Below are 21,995 nucleotides of genomic sequence, written 5' to 3' on the forward strand. Positions count from 1 at the left end.
TGACTTAATTTAAACTGCAGTACCAAAAGTGCCTTCTAAGCACAGTGGAAAGCATGCTTCCAGACCGGAACCCTGGCCCCATGACTAGGACAAGGCTAAAACATTTTGGCTCATTTCAACAAAATGTTTGGTTTATAAAAGGGCTAGTGTTTCAATATATTTGAGGAATATTGTTCTGCTGCATGTCACATAAATTGAAGAAAAATAGGCCACCTCTTTAAAATTGGGGAATTTGCCCTGGAAGATTCAAAGATCCCACAGATTGAATGCCCCCAAAATACAGAAAATATGTTGATCGATTCACCCTATCAGACATCCTATAGCCTAATAAAATAACTATATATGTCCTAACACACTGCTAGTGCTACCCTGTAGGCTATTTGCTTCCTGCAAACAATGAAAACCCAGCCCTGCAAGCTTATAGGGGAGGGGGAGGGGTACAATTAAATAACTGAACATAACATGAGCAGTTGCTTCTGCAACGCTTCATCAAACGGCCCGAAGATGTCTCCAAATCACACCGGAAATTGTATATTGTCCCCGGAAGTTATGTTTTATTATTGTAGCCGTCTCAAGTGGGGATTCAAGATCGTCGATGTTTTATGAACGTTGTTTTGGTCTGTTCGCCCTCTGGGTTGAATGGAGATGAGAGAAATATACTGATGTATTGATTTCTACAGTTTGATTCAAATACTGGTCTCAATTGAGTCTTGAAAACAGCCTTTTATACGCGGATTCTGATGCTGTTGATGAACTTGAATTATTCAATTTCTTGAACGTGCACCCTGGTAACGTTTCACGGAAGTGTAACGCAAAAAAAAGGATATCTACGGAAATTGATTGACGACAGCTATATGTTATTTAGTCAGCTGGATAACGTTAGTTTTGGAAAGTGACATTATTTTCCAGGAGAAAGTAGTGCCTACCAGTCATTTAATGTAAATTAGACGAGTTAGCTATTTAGACAGTCCTTTATACAAAAGCAACGTAACGAGCGTTACCCTGGCCTGAGCTGTTTTAATCACTGAGACCGACAGCTCTAGGCTAGCTAGCTAACGTTAGATGGCGCAGCCGTCAACAAACGACGTTACCAGACATTAGATAACCTACGACGTTACCAGATTTTTCTGTTAGGCATGCATGTATCTTGATATAAACTACAAGGGGTTCGCGCTGCTTTTTGGCGCTTCACACTGACGACTTTGTCTGGTTCGATAGACAAGTTAGCTAGCTACCTAGCTAGCTACCTTGGATAGCATGAGTAATTTGAATATCTCATACAGTAATCAAGGCAAAACGATGGCATCTCAAGGCGCGTGTCGCAGGTAAGATTAAACAGTTAATCCGTGTATCAAAACATGTAATTTCAGGATTGGGGTCTCAATCTTTTTTGAAATGGGTGAATTCAATTGAATTTAAGAAAGGATTACATTGGAATTTAAGGAAGTAGCCTAGCCCTGCCTAAACTATTCAAATGCAATACATTTAATTTAAGGGACAATTTGACACCTACATCTATTTTTGGATTTATAAATTAATATGTACCCAATGATTATTGACTATAACTTGTATAATTTAAATACCTCATGAGTTTAGTTCAACTATCCCATCAGAACCCATAATATAACCTTGTTTTACTCCAAAGTAAATGTAACAAACACGAATAAAGCCTCAAAACATGGTTAAAACTAGAATGTTAATATCATGGGCAGTCTTTGTATTCATAACTCTATGAATTTGAGTGGTTTGTTATTGTTTCAACTGCTGATTCCTGCTTTAAAATTTGATAGATTTAAGACAATGAGATTAGACCTAGCTATTGTTAAGGATCCGCCCCTTTTTTCCTAACTGCCTGTAGCTCAGGCCCTGAACCAAGGATATGCATATTCTTGGTACCATTTGAAAAGAAACACTTTGAAGTTTGGAAATGTGAAAGGAATGTAGGAGAAAAACACAATACATCTGGTAAAAGATAATACAAGGGCAAAAAACAACTGTTCTTTTGTAGTTTTTTGTACCATCTTTGAAATGCAAGAGAAAGGCCATAATGTATTATTCCAGCCCAGGTGCAATATACATGTTGGCCACTAGATGGCAGCAATGTATGTGCAGTTTGACTGATCCAATGAACCATTGCATTTATTTTCAAAATGTATCAAGACTAAACAAATTAGGCATATTTGGGCATATATAACTTTTTATGTTTAAAATTGTGCACTCTCCTCAAATAATAGCATGGCATTCTTTCACTGCAATAGCTACTGTAAATTGGACAGTGCGGTTAGATTAACAAGAATTTAAGCTTTCTGCCAATATCAGATATGTCAATGTCCTGGAAAATTGTCTTGTTACTTACAACTTCATGCTAATCGCATTAGCCTACGTTAGCTCAACTGTTTCGTGCAGGGGCCACCGAAGACGTTTTAAAGACCCAGTCCTGTGCAATCAAAATAAACAAATGTACAGTCTGGAATTTGGGGAGCTGTTTGATGTTCATTTAAGTTCTTGATATTAAGCCATTGATTCTGGAAGACTAACCTCAATCCCTCTTTTTTTTTTAATCATAACCCAAAATATACAAGGTTTTATTACTCCATTGTTTACAAACAGCAAGAATGAAAACAATGTACAGTTTCAACATATGGTTAAAATGTGGCCTATCTCTTGGATGTAATGGACTGTCAGTCCTTGGCATTTAGAACACTTTCTATGAGAGAGGGATTCCCCAACCTCATCCCTCAGCTGTAGCCTATACCAAAAACAGTTGGTGGGGATGCGGTAGCTTTATTCCACAGTGCCCAGTTTACATTTGGCTTTACTGGACAACTTAATGATTTGAAATGAAATAATACATTGGCAATTTATTATTTATTGGCTACCAATATTTATTCTACAGGATTAGGGCAACATACTGTAATCAATGTCCCACAAGGGTTTGCCTACATCAGGAGTTTAAACTACACTGAAAGTAGACTGAACTGAAACTACTCCCCAACAATGAAAGGAAATATTAGGCTATACAAGGCTAGCCATCATATTGTACACATCTATTGAACTATAACAGAGACTATAACAATGGACTACTGCTCTATAACAATATTGCTCTTCTACTACTGATTGAAGCAATGAGTTTATAAAATCAATCATCATGCTACAAATTCAAGTTGTAAATATAGCTGCAAGTAGCAACGAAGGCTCCTAGACACAACTGTTTTATTTTATTTGAATACCACACACACACTTGATTCAGGGAACATTTTACTGGCAGTGTTCAAATTTTAGCACAATGGCAAAGATGTTTGCAACAGCGCCACCATGTGAATTTATTCATGTCATTAACACTAGCTACAATCCTTCCTTAGTGCACGCATAACAATTCAAATTAATCTGTTCAGTAAATTTACTGGTAAAGGTTTTATAGCGCCATCAACTGGTTTGGAGTAGCTATGTTTGACGTTGCCACTATTCCTTCACAAACGTGGTCGGGAATAATAGCAGGGCATAAAATGCCAAATGCGGGTGGATTTAGATATTGGTGGGTAAGATTGTCAATTTTCAGGGCTTTACGGTGTGAGCATTACATTTGCAAATAAATAGTCAAAAGTCAAGTATGAGTACGTGTGAGTTAGGGTTAGAAAAATGCTGCAGTAGCTGTTTTCAAGGTATTTCTACTATTTCGTTTCATAGCTGCTAATCGCACAAAGAAATAGGAAACCTATATCCCACCTCGCAAAGTAACACTGCCTGGCAAGGGATAACTTTTTGACAATCTGGGCTTGAGATATTGAGAGAGTGTTTCTCAAAAGAACATTGTACAAGTGGCAGCAACATGCTGAATTGTGAGTACAACAAACATTTGAATATTAAAACGATATACAACGGCTGCAGACAATAGAACATGGAAATTGAAAAAATTGTTTCATTGTCAACAATTGAGGCGAACCATGGCTGGGATGGCACTAAAACGGAAACGCTCAGTGCTGCAATGATTCAGTTCCAGTTTAGTTGAGGAGTGGGTCTCAACTAAACTGTGGTGGCAGGGATCAGATTTTAGATAAGCTCTTGCGAAGGATCTTTAGAGACTTTCCCTGTGTTTGTGGAGTGATGGTAGGTCCAGATTGGTGCATGCATCTGAGTAGGAGGTGTAGTCTGTGCCCATGAAGATGCATACTGCTCTTCTCTGGACCCTCTTGATGGTGTCAGACTCTTGGTTAGCCCTGCATGCCACACTGGGGCAGCATATTCCACCGCTTGTCGGACGTAGGTGGAGAATACCATTACCAGGTCCTTCTTAGGGATGTGGAAGTGTTTAAGGCGTCGGAAGAGGAACAGACGTCGGCTGGCCTTTTCACAGATGTGCTCTACCTGTGTTGTCCATCTTAGATTGCCTTGAATGAAAATTCCTAGGATCTTGATAACCTCTACCTTCTGGAGTTCTGTGTTGTTGATTGACAGGTGGTATTGTGGGTGGTGACTTAGTGAAGTGCGCATGGAGCATGTGTCTCCCCACTGACCACTTCTCCAGGTCAGCCAGGTCTTCTTGGATGGTGGAAGTGGATTTTGGTGTTCTTTGTTTCTAATAAATTAAGGTAATCCACAAATGTCCATTTCTTGACTGCTGATTGCCTTGCTGCACTGATGTATGCAATAACATTCAACGGACCAAGCAGAGTTCCTTGAGGTAGGCCACTAGATTACTGACACTCAGACCGCATACAATGATACCTCACCACATTTTTCAACTTCCGGCGCCGACAGAGATGGCCGCCTCGCTTCGCGTTCCTAGGAAACTATGCAGTATTTAGTTTTTTATGTGTTATTTCTTACATTGTTACCCCAGGTAACCTTAGGTTTTATTACATACAGTCGGAAGGAACTATTGGATATAAGAGCAACGTCAACTCACCAACATTACGACCAGAAATACGACTTTCCCGAAGCGGATCCTCTGTTTGGCCCACCACCCAGGACAATGGATCGGATCCCAGCCGGCGACCCAAAACAACGACGTCGTAGAAGAAGGGGCAGATGGAGCGGTCTTCTGGTCAGGCTCCGAAGACGGGCACATCGCGCACCGTTCCCGAGCATACTACTCGCCAATGTCCAGTCTCTTGACAACAAGGTAGACGAAATCCGAGCAAGGGTTGCATTCCAGAGAGACATCCGAGACTGTAACGTTCTTTGTTTCACGGAAATATGGCTCACTCGAGACACGCTATCTGAGTCGGTACAGCCACCTGGTTTCTTCACGCATCGCGCCGACAGAAACAAGCATCTCTCTGGTAAGAAGAAGGGCGGGGGTGTATGCCTTATGATTAACGAGACGTGGTGTGATCATAACAACATACAGGAACTCAAGTCCTTTTGTTCACCTGACTTAGAATTCCTCACAATGAAATGCCGACCGCATTATCTACCAAGAGAATTCTCTTCGATCATAATCACAGTCATGTACAACCCCCCCCCCACCCCCCACCCCAGGCAGATACATCGACGGCCCTGAAAGAACTTCATTGGACTCTATGTAAACTGGAAACCACATATCCTGAGGCTGCATTTATTGTAGCCGGGGATTTTAACAAGGCTAATCTGAAAACAAGGCTCCCCAAATTCTATCAGCATATCGATTGTGCTACCAGGGCTGGCAAAACACAAGACCACTGTTATTCTAACTTCCGCGAAGCATATAAGGCCCTCCCCCGCCCTCCCTTCGGAAAAGCTGACCACGACTCTATTTTCAAGATTGCTTCGTTCACGTGGACTGGGATATGTTCCGCATTGCGGCGAACAACAACATTGATGAATACGCTGACTCGGTGTGCAAGTTCATTAACAAGTGCATCGGTGATGTTGTACCCACAGCGTCTATTAAAACATTCCCCAACCAGAAACCGTGGATTAATGGCAGCATTCGCGCAAAACTGAATGTGCAAACCACTGCTTTTAATCAGGGCAAAGTGACCGGAAACATGATCGAATACAAACAGTGTAGCTATTCCCTCCGCAAGGCAATCAAACAAGCTAAGCTTCAGTACAGAGACAAAGTGGAGTTGCAATTCAACGGCTCAGACACGAGAGGTATGTGGCAGGGTCTACAGTCAATCACGGACTACAAAAGAAAAACCAGCCCCGTCGCGGATCACGATGCCTTGCTCCCAGACAGACTAAACAACTTTTTTGCTCGCTTTGAGGACAATACAGTGCCACTGACACGGCCCGCTACCAAAACCTGCGGGCTCTCCTTCACTGCAGCCAACGTGAGTAAAACATTTAAATGTGTTAACCCTCGCAAGGCTGCAGGCCCAGACGGCATCCGCGTCCTCAGAGCATGCGCAGACCAGCTGGCTGGTGTGTTTACAGACATATTCAATTAATCCCAGTCTGCTGTCCCCACATGCTTCAAGAGGGCCACCATTGTTCCTGTTCCCAAGAAAGCTAAGGTAACTGAGCTAAATGACTACCGCCCTGTAACACTCACTTCCGTCATCATGAAGTGTTTTGAGAGACTAGTCAAGGACCATATCACCTCCACCCTACCTGACACCCTAGACCCACTCCAATTTACTTACCGACCCAATAGGTCCACAGACGACGCAATCGCCATCACACTGCACACTGCCCTAACCCATCTGGACAAGAGGAATACCTATGTAAGAATGCTGTTCATCGATTACAGCTCAGCATTTGACACCCTCCAAACTCGTCATTAAGCTTGAGACCCTGGGTCTCGACCCCGCCCTGTGCAACTGGGTCCTGGACTTCCTGACGGGCCACCCAGGGGGTGAGGGTAGGTAACAACATCTCCACCCCGCTGATTCTCAACACTGGGTCCCCACAAGGGTGCGTTCTCAGCCCTCTCCTGTACTCCCTGTTCACCCACGACTGCGTGGCCATGCACGCCTCCAACTCAATCATCAAGTTTGCAGACGACACTACAGTGGTAGGCTTGATTACCAACAACGACGAGACGGCCTACAGGGAGGAGGTGAGGGCCCTCGGAGTGTGGTGTCAGGAAAATAACCTCACACTCAATGTCAACAAAAGAGATGATCGTGGACTTCAGGAAACAGCAGAGGGAGCAGCCCCCTATCTACATTGACGGGACAGTAGTGGAGAGGGTGGAGAGTTTTAAATTCCTCGGCGTACACATCACGGACAACTGAAATGGTCCACCCACACAGACAGCGTGCTGAAGAAATTCGGCTTGGCACCAAAAACACTCACAAACCTTTACAGATGCACAATCGAGAGCATCCTGTCGGGCTGTATCATCGCCTGGTACGGCAGCTGCTCCGTCCATAACCGGAAGGCTCTCCAGAGGGTAGTGAGGTCTGCACAACGCATCACCGGGTGCAAACTGCCTGCCCTCCAGGACACCTACACCACCCTATGTCACAGGAAGGCCAAAAATATCATCAGGGACAGCAACCACCCGAGCCACTGCCTGTTCACCCCGCTAGCATCCAGAAGGCAAGGTCAGTACAGATGCATCAGAGCTGGAAACGAGAGACTGAAAAACAGCTTCTATCTCAAGGCCATCAGACTGTTAAACAGCCATCACTAACATTGAGTGGCTGCTGCCAACATACTGACTCAACTCAAGCCACTTTAATAATGGGAAAATTGATGTAATCAATTTATCACTAGCCACTTTATATTATATAATGTTTACATAACCTACATTATTAATCTCATATGTATATACTGTACGCTATACCATCTACTGCATCTTGCCATCTTGATGTAATTAGATGTATCACTAGCCACTTTAAACAATGCCACTTTATATAATGTTTACATACCCTACATTACTCATCTCATATGTATATACTGTACTCCATACCATCTACTGTATCTTGCCTATGCCGTTCGGCCATCACTCATTTATATATTTTTATGTACATATTCGTATTCATTCCTTTACATTTGTGTGTACAAGGTAGTTGTTGTGGAATTGTTAGGTTATATTACTTGTTAGATATTACTGCATGGTCGGAACTAGAAGCACAAGCATTTCGCTACACTTGCATTAACACCTGCTAACCATGTGTATGTGACAAATACATTTGATTTGACCTGGTGTCTATTAGAGAGGAAGTTGCATATCTGTCTGGCGAGCGATTGTTGGAGCCCGAGCTCTAACATCTTGGTGATGGCGAGGTTGTGGCAGACACGGCTAAAGGCTTTGCCAAAGTAAGTGGTCACCAGGGAGCAGGTGGAACTATGCTTATCCTGGGACTTGAAGAGCTTGTTGGTTAGACCCACCAGACAGTGTGCTGTTGATCAGCCTTGTAGACATCTGTACTGCTGGGTGTCTATCTGGGGTAGGATGTTGGTCAGAGCCCATTCTGTGATAAAGCTCTCAGCTACTTTGCTTAGTGAGATAGTGAGCCGTATTTCACTGATGGGGGGTGGTTTGGTTTTAGGAATGGGGACCGCTATAGCTTCTTTCCATTAGTCAGGTATGATGCCTTCTTGTAGAGAGAGGTTAAGAATGTCAGCCAATGTTCTGCTCAGTTCGTATGCAAACTCCTTTATTAGTCTGCCTTGGATTTCATCTGGGTCCGCTGCCTTTTTAGGTTTTCACCTGTAGCTTTCTGTAGACTTCCCAGGGTTGGACTGTTGGAGCAGGGCTTGCTGGTAAAATGGAGGGCAGCAGTGCTGGGTTGATGGGTGGTAGGGACTGTTACTTTTGATCAGGGGTTGGAACCAGAATTATTTTCCATTTATTTCGTTCTGAACAGAACCCCTTTTTTTCGTTTCGTCCCACTGTTCCGACCAGCAAGAGTTTTTAACCAGTTTGAACCCCAAAAAAGTACCAGTTTATATTGTTCCTTTTTTAACCTGTGAAATCAACTGGTTTTTACATTTAGCTCATTCAATTACTTCACCAATCAGTGCGGATAGAGCAGGCAAGCTAGTTGTTTACATGCATGATGGACAGACAAATGTAGCCTGTGGCGCAAGATGCGACTGAAATTTTGCAGGTGGGGAGAGAGCAAGAAAGGGTTGAGGAGGAGGCTTGACGTGCTGGGCTAGCTCGCTAACAAGCTTGTGTGTGCAGAGTGGCACCAGAATTAAAAACATATCTTACCTTGTTTGCAGTTAATAAATCCAATGTGAAACATAATAACTAGGCCTATAGAATCCTTAGCTAGCATTGAGGGGCAGGTAGACGAAACACAGGTAGCCTAAAGTTTTTCAGCATGCAGGTAGACATGCGTTTCTGAGTGACCGAGTAAGGGCTTTGCATAGGTTGCATTTTGTTGTGGGACAAGAAAAAAATGCCTGGCCTGTAAAATAATGTTATTAACTGGTTCCCATGCTTTTAAAATAAGTTTTTTTCCGAAAAAGTATGGAGCACTTTCATTCCAGGTTCCGTTCCTTGAAGAAAAAAACGTATTTTTCCGGTTTTTGGTTCTGTTCCCTGAACCGGTTACAATCCCTGCTTTTGATAGTGCTTTATTAATTTAATTTGCTGTACCATGTCTATTGTCAGGTTGCCTCAGTTTGGGAGAGGTTGGCTAAGTCTTTGATGTTCTTATGCCACTGGGCGGGATCTTGCTGTTTCAGTTAAAAATGTTCCCTTGCACCTTATTCCTTAATTCCTTCCATAGGGTTGTGATTTGGTTATGGAATGCTCTCTGGTGGTCTCTGACCATTGCCTTTATCTCTGGGGTTATCCATGGCTTATCATGGAAATGTAGCCAAGCAGATTTTGCTGTCCGCTTCCATGTATGCTTCCCTTCTCTTTTGGCATCTGACTTCGAGGTGGTGGGAGGTGATCCACTGCCCAAATGAACGCGTGCTTGAGTCTCGCAGTGGCCTGAATACCTTTCTGGCAGTATGACTTTTGGACCTCTTCAGTTTAAGTTGTATTGTAACAGCAATGGTCATTTGTGGGTCAGAAATAGCAGGTTCAGAGTAGACAGATGATAGGTGGATGATCATCAGTTCAAGAATATTTTGCCGCCTTATGGTTTTATGGATCTGCTCAAGATTGTGGCCTTAACACAGCTTGTCCATGCTCACTTGATTAACTTCTCTGGGCTAGGTGGGAGGCGACCGTCCCACACTATTCAACAGCCAGTGAAATAGCATGGCGCAAAAATCTCAAATTTATTTTCTCAAACAATCAACTATTTTACACCATTTTAAAGATAAGACTCTCATTAATCTAACCACATTGTCCGATTTCAAAAAGGCTTTACAGCGAAAGCATAAAATTAGATTGTTAGGACATAAACTTCACAAGAAAATCCACACAGCCATTTTCCAAGCATGGACCTGCATCATAAAAACCAAAAGTACAGCTAAAATATTCACTAACCTTTGATCTTCATCAGATGGCACTCATAGGACTTCATGTTATACAATACATGTATGTTTTGCTCGATAAAGTTCATAATTATATCCAAAAACAGCATTTTACATTGGCGCGTGATGTTCAGAAAATGTATTCCCACCAAAACTTTCAGTGAATGTGCACATCAATTTACAAAAATAAACGTTGATAAAATTTACAACAGTTATTGAAAGAATTATAGATACACTACTCCTTGACGCAACCGCTTTGTCAGATTTCAAAATAACTACGGAGAAAGCACATTGTTCAATATTTTGAGTACATAGCTCAGCCGTCGAAGCAAGCAATACAGCTACCCGCCAAGTTCTGGCATCAACAAAACTCTGAATTAGTATTATAAATATTCTCTTACCTTTGCTGATCTTCGTCAGAATGCACTCCGAGGACTCCTACTTCCACAAGAAATGTTCTTTTTGTTTGAAATACTCCATATTTATATCCAAATACCTCCGTTTTGTTCGTGCGTTCAGATCACTATCCAAAGGCATAACGCACGAGCGCAGTACCAGAGACGAAAAGTCAAATAGTTCCATTACCGTTCGTAGAAACATGTCAAACGTTGTTTACAATCAATCTTTAGGGTATTTTTAACATAAATGCGATAATATTCCAACCGGACAATAGCGTATTCATTCCAGGAGAAAAAGGAGGGGCGCGCCAAACGTGCCCGCGCAGTAAACAACTCACTGGTCCCAGGCAGTCCACTCATTGACTGAGCTACTATTTTCTGCCCAGTAACAGGAGAAGGATGAAAAAACTTTCTGAAGGCTGTTGACAGCCAATGGAAGCCTTAGGAAGTGCAACGTGACCCCACAGACACTGTAGTTTCAATAGGGATTCAAAAGAACTACAATTCTCAATCTCCCACTTCCTGGTTGGATTTTTCTCAGGTTTTTGCCTGCCATATGAGTTTTGTTATACTCACAGACATCATTCAATCAGTTTTAGAAACTTCAGAGTGTTTTCTATCCAAATCTACTAATAATATGCAAATATTTCACTCTGAACCCGAGTATTAGGCAGTTTACTCTGGGCACGCTTTTCATCTGAAATCGAAAATACTGCCCCCTATACCTTGACAGGTTAAAGTCACCACCAATGATAACTTCAATAGCAGGGTGTTTTACCCGCAGGGAGTCAACAGGCTACCAGCTGGGCAATGAGTTGTTCAGCATAGGGTGAGTCAGGTGGAGAGTACACTGCACATACTGCAACACTTGTGAACATCTGGGCAGTCTGTATGGTCTTGTATGAATTAGGCTTTAGCGATATACCGTATACCGGGGTATTCTTAAATATAGACTGTATGATTTTCAATACCGTCCCTGGGCCCCCTAAAGCTCTAAGCCCCCCGTGTCGCAGGGGCTTTTGTGTTGCATGCAATCTCACTGCTTATAACTTAAGTTAACCATCTAAGATGCGGCAAATAAATTATATCTGTCTCAGGGCTCCAGTATTTGAGAGAGCAGTCTATTCTTGCAATTAGTTTGTTGACTTGCGCTTGTTAGCATTTAGCTAGCGACCGCTATGGGAATTTGATAGTAATTTGTTGGGACCCTAACGCCCCAAAAATAATAAATATTTATTTATCATTTTTACGTTTGAAAAGAAATAGCGTTGGTATGGTACAGGAACATTATGAACATCTGGATACTGCCCACCCCCAGTATGAATCCTTATGCACTGAAGATGCAGGGATGCTGTTGTTTACATAATGGCCACTCCCCCTCATTCCTTTCCTCAGGAGCGCGGGAGAAAGTTGTAAAGCCCTAAATGTCAAACATTTCAGTGGGTGAGTTGCCACTAAACCACATCTCAGGAATAATTTCCATGTCAGATTTTGATTCACTCATTCTCCACTCAAACGTTTCCAACTTGTTTAATAGAGACTGTGCATTTGATAAAAACACTGAGTGTAGGCAATATTTACTTTCCTTGGGCATGTGCTTTTGCAAAACTGGTTGAATGGTCCGAAGGTTTGATTTAGTGGTATTTAGGATCAGATCAGAGGAGGGTCTATATCCAACAGTTTGAATATAGCCGGAGTTATGACCTGCTCTCTGGCCTCCTCTCTGGCGAAGTATATCCAGAGCCTTGAGGAAATCCTTGAAGTCCAAAGTAATGGGTGTCTGCTTCTTTTGAAAACTTCTTAAGAATGTCAATGAGTAGCTCTGGGATGCTGAGCAGGTTTATGAAGTCTGATTAATCATCCAGTTTAGCATTTTGGGATAGAATTTCTATATATTTACCATCTATACTTGATAAGCTACCATAAAATAGAAGTTGACGTAAAATGTGTACATAGAAAACAATTAACTATTCATTATAGATTAAATTAGCAGGAGTAAACCGTCAACGCTGCCATACGAAGCCATGGCAGCCACAGAACCGTATGGACATTCCATACGGTGCCATGGCAACCATGGAACCATATGGATATTGGCCCCATGCAAAGAGAATCCCACCCTGGCTACCCATCCACATCGCCCCGGCCAACTGACGTTTCTTCTCCACGATTATTCTGGATTTGCCTCCCTCCCCTTAAGATTTCTAGAATGAGAACACATTCTGATTGGTCCCAGAAACCGATGGGTTTGGCCAGAGCTGGCGTACATGATGATTCTTTGATACTCTGGTTCGATTTGTTAGAGACGATCCAATCGCTAATGAACACCCCTCACACAAATTACTTCAAACATGGCAGTTTCAGACTAAATGTATGTAAGAAACTATAGAGCAGGGGAATTAAATTCAGGATGTCATCAGGCAAGCTTCCAGCCACCACTATAAATAATAATAATACGCTTTTCAAAGATCCAAAGATGCTTTAGAGGGTATTAAAGAAACACAAGAAACAAAAACCTATACAATAACGTCAGACTAAAGACAAAGGAAAAATATAAAACAAATAAGTAGGAAGTGAGATTTAACAAAAGGAAAGTGTGTGATGTGTCAGTGCATGATTAAGCGAGCAGCTGTTCTATACAAGCAAATCTAACTGCGTTGATTTGATCTCAATTAAGAGGTGGCCTGTATTGTTTGTGTATTGTATCGAACAAAGGCCTATTTCTTTTTCTTTTTTTATAGGGACAGATGATCAAAACGCTCAAGAAATTGATTTTAATTGCCCGAACTGTCTTGCTGTGAAATGCTTATGTATTACATTTTTCCTTTTCAGTGGGACAGGTGTCTTTTACCAAGCGATGCCAGCTGTGGGAACTGATGGGAGAAATGTTATGAAACTGATCCCTGTTCAAAAAGTAAACGGACAGTTTGTTCGATCACCAACAAGCACTATGAAGGACATGGCTGAATCTCAACGAGATCTTACCTTGGACGTGCCATCAATTTCGAAGATTAACATGTCTACTTTGGGACCCACAACTAAAGGACAATCGGTGAATAAAAGGCCATTTTACATGAGTACCTCTCAAAATCCAACCAATCTGACAGGAATATATAAATCAGTGAGCATCCAGACTCCTATAGTAACAACAAAAGTAGCCCAAAGTGCGTTATCCTTGACATCACCCGAGCTAACACTTTTGAATAAGGATCAGCTGCCAGTCACTGTGAAATCTCCAGCGCTTCCAAATGGACAATACCTTCAAATTCCTCCTAATGCTCAAGTGAAAACCCTTCCAGCATCCGCACTCCCCCCAGCCATAAAGAGACAGATATTTACTTCATCAACGAGCTGTGCCTCAAATTCGAATTTGCCAATGGTTCTTTATGTGTCCCCTGTCCAAACCATGAAACCGGGTGGTACTCCATTATGTCCAACATCTCAGAAGGCACCCCTCTCCCTCAGCCGATTTTCAAGGTCATCTGGCCAGACACATTCTACATGCTCTTCATCAGGCTCAACACCGTCTTCTACTACTGCTAAGGATGGCAAAAGACCAGTCACTCCTATTAAGTGGGTGATTGAGGAGGCAGATGGCTCACCTGCTCCATGCCTTGTTCCTGTGAATTCCTCTTCTATGACCTCAGATATTTTGAAAACTCTGGCAGAGATGGAAAAAGCCACCAAACCCTGTGAAAACACAGCAAAAAAGTATTCACCTTCCCAAGAGAGTCAGACAAAAATTGGCCAAGAGAAGGACAATGCCTTAGTGATGTACAATGGGAAGGTGTATTTTGTGGCCAAGAAAACCCCTGAGCTTTGTAACCGACCATCAAAGCCCTTGGAGGCCAGTAGGAACACTGGTGACTCCACCACACAGGCAGCAGAAAGTGTTGGATTCAATCAGAGAATCAGCTTACCGCCCTCCCTACCCTTAAGCTCCTCACTTGGATCACAATTGTCAAATAAAACCAGACCAAATCCTAAACACATTGTTATACCAGATGACATCATTGACCTCTGTGACGATGATCCCCAAGATGACCTTACATACCAGGCAATATCAACAAGGGACGTAACAAGGCAACCTTTCAGACAGTCTGAAGTCGATGAGGACGAAGACTCCAATGTAATATTTGTCTCATACCTTCCACCCAAAACAGTGTCTAAAGTAGCTGAAGAAGACAAAGAAATGGCTCATATGTTGAATGACTTGGAAGCTGAACAAGAAGTGTTATGCGGTCAAGATCATTTGAATGGCCAGATAGTGGATAGTCAGAACAAAGTATCTGGCCTGTCAATAGAAAAGTGTCAGAGCGTTGCCACTGCCCAAGACATGGCAGGTTGTCAAGGTAGTGCAACAGGCCAAGAGTTGAACTCCCGCCAGCATAACATTACTGGTCAGTATAGGAAAATTCTGCAAAGATTTCATGGCCGTGCAACTGGAATCCGAATAGAGAACATTCAGGGTAATGCCACTAGCAAGGAAATGGGAAGCAGTCATCCCAGTGCCTCAACCCAAGAAATGGGGAATGTCCAGGATGATGCCACTGACCAGGGAATTGGAAACAGCCAGCACCATCCTGCCATGCAAGAAATGGACAACATTACTGGAAGTACCTCTCTCCAAACAGAAATGGAGACTTACAAAGAAAAGGTAAGACAACCCACTACTCAGATTACTACATGATCGGTAGGATAGCTACACTGAACAAAAATATAAACGCAACATGTAAAGTGTTAGTCCCATGTTTCCCAGAAATGTTCCATGTGCCCAAAAGGGGCACAAATTTGTTTACATCCCTGTTAGTGAACATTTCTCATTTGCCAGAATTATCCATCCACCTGACAGGTGTGGCATATCAAGAAGCTGATTAAACAGCATGATCATTAAACAGGTGCACCTTGTGCTGGGGACAATAAAAGGCCACTCTAAAATATGAAGTTTTGTCACACAACACAATGCCACAGATGTCTCGAGTTTCCAGGGAGCAAAGAGTATTTCTGTTTGCAATAAAGCCCTTTTGTGGGCAAAAACGCATTCTGATTTGCTGGGCCTGGCTCCCCAGTGGATGGACCTCTACCCAGTCATGTGAAATCCATAGATTAGGGCCTAATACATTTATTTCAATAGACTGATTTCCTTATATAAACTGTAACTCAGTACTATCTCTGAAATTGTTGCACGTTGTGTTTATATTTTTGTTCAGTATAATAAAGTAAACTCACCAAGGCTTTTAATCTTGATCATTCCCCAATTTTAGAGCTCATCAGATCCCATCCCTGAGCAGCGGACTTCTGTGTTGGACATGGAATCTTTGGAAACTTGTGATCGCCTGCTGAAACAGATGTTTGGGATCACATCTGATGTGAAAATATGTTTGGAGAGGATTGACGCTAAACCCAAGGCTGTCCCTAAGGTGTTTCCTCGGATTGGGACCACAAACAAACGTACCATAGAGGCTATTCGCAAATTGTTACAGGGATCAAACATTTTGATAAAAAAGAGGGAACACAAGGAAACAGAGGTAACTGATGATTTTCTACTTTTCTAAAGCTTACTAATGCATGAGGTACTGTTGGTCTACCTTAGCCTATTAGATTGTCATGGTTGAATTTCGAGACAAAATGTATATTGTTTTACCATTAATTTCCCCACTCTAATTAAGCACCTTGTTGTTTCACAGGTCTCTGCAACTAGGAAGGATGGTAGTTACCCAATAGATGCTAAAAGACTGAAAATAGAAAAGGTTAAAAATGCATCTGAAAGTTCAGAAAACACAGAGCCCCTCACCAGTCCAAGTCCTCAGTTGAAAATGCAGCCCCTCACCAGTCCAACTCCTCAGCTGGAAATGCAGCCCCTCACCAGTCCAAGTCCTCAGTTGAAAATGCAGCCCCTCACCAGTCCAACTCCTCAGCTGGAAATGCAGCCCCTCACCAGTCCAAGTCCTCAGTTGAAAATGCAGCCCCTCACCAGTCCAAGTCCTCAGCTGGAAATGCAGCCCCTCACCAGTCCAAATCCTCAACTAGAAATGCAGCCCCTCACCAGTCCAAGTCCTCAGCTGGAAATGCAGCCCCTCACCGGTCCAAGTCCTCAGCTGGAAATGCAGCCCCTCACCGGTCCAAGTCCTCAGTTGGAAATGCAGCCCCTCACCGGTCCAAGTCCTCAGTTGAAAATGCAGCCCCTCACCGGTCCAAGTCCTCAGTTGAAAATGCAGCCCCTCACCGGTCCAAGTCCTCAGTTGAAAATGCAGCCCCTCACCGGTCCAAGTCCTCAGTTGAAAATGCAGCCCCTCACCGGTCCAAGTCCTCAGTTGAAAATGCAGCCCCTCACCAGTCCAAGTCCTCAGTTGAAAATGCAGCCCCTCACCGGTCCAAGTCCTCAGTTGAAAATGCAGCCCCTCACCGGTCCAAGTCCTCAGTTGAAAATGCAGCCCCTCACCGGTCCAAGTCCTCAGTTGAAAATGCAGCCCTTCACCAGTCCAAGTCCTCAGTTGGAAATGCAGCCTCTCACCAGTCCAAGTCCTCAGTTGGAAATGCAGCCCCTCACCAGTCCAAGTCCTCAGCTAGACATCTTATCTGATGCTGAACATATATTTGGCTATGAGGATCCGACTGTCAATCTAATTTCCACCGCAGTTGAAACAGGAGTCCCTTCCAAACCTCTGCCAGAAATCAATCCAGTATATATTTCAAAAAGAAGCTCAAACTTACCCGTTCCATCTGTCCACCCACAAACAAACGCTGAAGGTATGGATTGCGCTCCTGGGCCCTTCTGTGGCACAGCAAGCAACATAAAGCCGAACTCTAGAAGAAGGGGAAAAGGGAAAAGATGCACAGCATGTCCATGTGGGGTGACTGGAACACCAGTGCAAGAGAAAGCAATGAGCTCATCATCCACTTCACAAGAGGAGCCTAGTTCATCTAAACCACCAAACACCAGGTTCTCAGGGAGCAGTACCAGTGCAATTGCAAAATCAGCTAAACGAAAGGGTAGAAAGTCCACAAAGGCTCAAATGGAAGATAAAGAGCTAACATCTGTGGAGATCCAATGTCCTTCAACTGTGAGTGAGCAGGGAAGTAGTACAGCTGGAGAGATCCCAACCAGTTATCTCTGCTCTACAGCGCTCATGGACCCTGAAGAAATCAAGCGTCATGAGAGAATCAAACGACTGAAAGAACTCTTGAAGGAGAAGGAGGCTGCTCTTGCAATGATTAGAAAGAACATGGGCTGAGTTGGACTAAATCGCTTTCCAAATTCCAATGAATTGCATTGCATAACTTCAGCCTTGTAGAACTCTTATTTGAATTGTCATATTTACAGTTCATTCAGAAAGTATTCAGACCCGTTTACTTTTTCCACATTTTGTTATGTTTCAGCCTTATTCTAAAATCGATTAAATAAATAAAAATCCTCATCAATCTACACACAGTACCCAATAATGACAAAGCGAAAAATGTTTTGTAGAAATGTTTGGAAATATAAAATGAAAAGTATTCAGACTCTTTGCTATGAGACTCGAAATAGAGTTCAGATGCATCCTGGTTCCATTGATCATCCTTGAGATGTTTCTACAACTTGATTGGAGTCCACCTGTGGTAAATTCAATTGATTGGACATGATTTGGAAAGGCACACACCTGTCTATATAAGGTCACACAGTTGTCAGATCTGTGGAAGGGTACCAAAAATGTCTGCAGCATTGAAGGTCCCCAAGAACATAGTGGCCTCCAAGAACATAGTGCCCTCCATCATTCTTAAGTGGAAGGAGTTTGGAACCAACAAGACTGTTCTTAGAGCTGGCCAAACTGGGTAGAAGAGCCTTGGTCAGGGAGGTTTACATTAATGTTACTACAAATGTATTATTTAGTTGAATATATCCAACGATTTTGTGCAATAGGACTTGTCATTATACAACTTAGTATAAAATTAGTGTGTTTGGCTTTTTGTGATGACTACATTTGTAAGCACTTGTACGCTATCAAAATAATGAAGTCAAGTACTAGTAACATTACGCGTTAACACATTAACTTTGGCAGCCCTAGTCTGAATACTTATGTAAATGTAATTACGTTTTTTTAAGTTTAATACATTGGCTAACATTTCTAAGTCTGTTTTTGCTTTGTCATTATGGGGTATTGTGTGTAGATTGATGAGGGTAAAAAATCTATTTAATCAATTTTAGAATAAGGCTGTAATGTATCAAAATGTGGAAAAAGTCAAGGGGTCTGAATAGTTTCCAAATGTAATGTTTTATTACCTGCAGGAAATGCATTTATTTTCTGTATTGAATGTTTAATTCCAAAATACAATAATTCCAGTGATAACATGTAATTTACATTTTTATGACAATGTTCCTAGGTTTTCCTGTTTTGTCCTAGAGGGGTAGGTATTGAGTATGTTGATGCATTGACTAAGCATCTTAAGATATGTTTTCTGAAAATATTTCAGTTTTACTGATTAGCATTTTTACAATGTTTGTATTTCTGCCTTATCAGCTTTTGCACCTAGGTTTTCTATTTGTTCTGCAAAGATTGATCACAATTCTATCCACAAAATGCATGCAGATACTTGTTGGCTCCCTTTAGAGTAATTTATTTTATAATGGACTAATGTGATGTTAACATTTGGTTAGGTAGGCATAAGTGTTTTTCTGTCTACGAATAAAAATATTGTTAACTAAAAAATATGTAATAAATAATATTGTCAGTAGATGGCAGTGTTGTTGGATTCTATGGAGCTGCAAGAGGAACTGCCCCTCTTTACCTTCAGGCTCTGCTCTCCTCTACACCCCAACCCAAGTACTTTGATCTGCCACTTCTGGTCTCTTGGCCATCCCACCCCTACAGGATGGCAGCTCCCGCTCAGCTCAGTCCAAGCTCTTCTCTGTCCTGGCACCCCAATGGTGGAACCAGCTTCCCCCTGAAGCTAGGTTAGCAGAGTCCCTGCCCATTTTTTTGAAAATTAACTTTTAAAATAATATTTTAAATAATCCCACCGCAGCCCCCTGTCCCCTCCATCCAAGAAAAGCCTTTCCTGACCTAAGACTCGCACTTCACTCTTCCCTCTTACTAATCAAATTTATTTATATAGCCCATCTTACATCAGCTGATATCTCAAAGTGCTGTATAGAAACTAGCTCTGACTTTGCTGATAGCTTTGAGTAAAAATGGACTTACAGTGATATGTGGTTGTCCCAACTAGCTATCTTAAGATGAATGCACTAACTGTAAGTCGTTCTGGATAAGGGCGTCTGCTAAATGACTAAAATGTGTAGTTCTGGACTCACTCAAAGGAACATGGAACAGAAGGGTGGTTGGAGAATGACTATTTTATTGAAGTTTTCTACATTTAGACTCAAGGACTGTTTTTAAAGGCTTGAGTATATTGTACAGAACCTGGCGCACATAGATATTCTGAAAATCCTCAGTTTAACATAAAGTACTTTTTTGCTTTATTTGTTTTGTATTAAATAACATGTTTACATGTTACTACAAATGCATTATTTAGTTGAATATATCCAACGATTTTGTGCAATAGGACTTGTATAATGACAACTTAGTATAAAATGTGTGTATTTGGCTTTTTGTAATGACTGCATTTGTAAGAACTTGTGCACTATCAAAATAATGTACAGAGCTTGCTAAAACGAAGTGATACACCCAAGTGTAGGGCTAGAGTAGACTATACCAAATATGTTTTTTTAAACTAACCCAAGATAGACAACAGCCTGTCACAATGGACAAAACAAGCAAGGAGGTGGGCAGAGCCAAGCACGAGCTAGCGAGAGCCTAACTACAAGTATTTGCATATTTCCGTTAGGGAACACCTACCCTGCAGTAACTCAATACGCCCTTGTACTCATTCTAAACAATGCTTTTTTGAAACATTGGCAAAGGGTAAAGTCTACAAAACTAAGTCCACTCTGTTCATAACAGATTCTAGTTTTGGAAACAGAAAACTTTATTGAGATCAAATGTTTCATCAAAAGGAAAAGTAGAATCTCGGCCAGAATCCATCTCGCTCCATCAAGCCGGCCACTGGGCTTCTTCTCACCACCATATTTGATAGTGTATGGAAACTCCAACCGGATACTTCACATTTATTCATCCGGTGAAATATCTGTCTCATGACTGTGACTATACTGTACATTTTCACTGGCTCTGAAAACAGCCCTCCTAGTGGACACAGGAAGTGACTGCAGTGAAAAGTCAGTGATACTCCCACACCCTTTAACAATAACCCTTAACCTTTTACATTTCAACCAATTGGAGGGGGAGGGGGGGGTGGATGTGGTAATGTTGGAAGGTTAGTGTACATAAAATTATAATAGGGAGAATAGTGTACAATAGTAGGCTATACCCTCGTCTATTGCCTGCAGTAACCATGGAACTGTGTGATGACAGCCAAGTATTGCGCCATGCGTCTTTTTAAAACTGTTATGGCTTGGTCTGCGCTGCGCTCCATAACGATTCAATTAGCCTACATTTTTATATTAACTGTTACTAATGATCCTCAGCAACAACCACATGGCCGTGACAGCATTTACAGAGGAAGCAAATGAATGTAAATTAAACAATGTAATTTAATGGAATGATAATGTAGGCTATACCAACCGAAGGGAATTGACGCTAAATTGGCGGTTGAATATGTGTGGTTATTAGGCCTACTGAAGGTCGATACTGATAGTGGCTAATATTTAACATGATAGAAATAGGAAACAGAGAAAGCCGGGGTAGCCTATAATTAAGTCATTCGAGAGTATCATGTAGTAGCCTAAACCTATCGCAGTTACATTGAGCTGGGTGAATGGAATATGAATGACAGTCACCCAATATGCTAAAATCCAAATTAGGCCATGCTCATAAAAAAAAATTGGCCTCCTTCATCTTAAACGTCACTGATCACTGAGTTTTAAGCTTTTCTTTTAGGCTATTTACAGAAAAGGAAGTCCTGGATGCTTAGCTAGCAATAGACAACAAGAAATCCACAGGGGCCGACCAATTGCATCCTGGTCTGCTTAAGTGTGTAGCACCCATCATTGTTGGCTCAATAATTCACATGTTTTATTTAACATTGTTATCAGGAAATATTCCAACATTAGGGAAATAGGCTTTTGTGCTGCCACTCCATACAGGTGGGGATAGTAGTGATCTTAAACATGATCACCCCATTTCAAGACTTCCTTGTCTAGCTAAGATTCTTGAATCCTTGGTAAATGTACAGCTTTGCTCTTTTTTAATCTGAGAAATGTATTTTGAATATAAATCAATCAGGGTTTAA

At 41.9% G+C, this 21,995-nt stretch overlaps 1 protein-coding gene across 2 annotated transcripts; it reads left to right on the plus strand.

The window, feature by feature from the left end:
- Positions 1–530: 530 nt before the first annotated feature.
- Positions 531–18,108, plus strand: LOC115166058 (uncharacterized). 2 transcript variants are annotated; one of them, XM_029719697.1, is made up of 5 exons: positions 531–1,325; positions 13,545–15,369; positions 15,977–16,240; positions 16,400–16,528; positions 16,601–18,108. In XM_029719697.1, the coding sequence occupies exons 1-5, from the start codon at positions 1,258–1,260 to the stop codon at positions 17,945–17,947; spliced, it is 3,633 nt and encodes a 1,210-aa protein (XP_029575557.1). In that variant the 5' UTR covers positions 531–1,257; the 3' UTR covers positions 17,948–18,108. The 2 variants fall into 2 exon arrangements, with proteins under 2 accessions (XP_029575557.1, XP_029575556.1); XM_029719696.1 differs by having other exon boundaries at positions 16,400–18,108.
- Positions 18,109–21,995: the final 3,887 nt, after the last annotated feature.

This window comes from Salmo trutta, chromosome 28 (assembly GCF_901001165.1).
Source record: "Salmo trutta chromosome 28, fSalTru1.1, whole genome shotgun sequence".
Lineage (NCBI taxonomy): Eukaryota > Metazoa > Chordata > Actinopteri > Salmoniformes > Salmonidae > Salmo > Salmo trutta.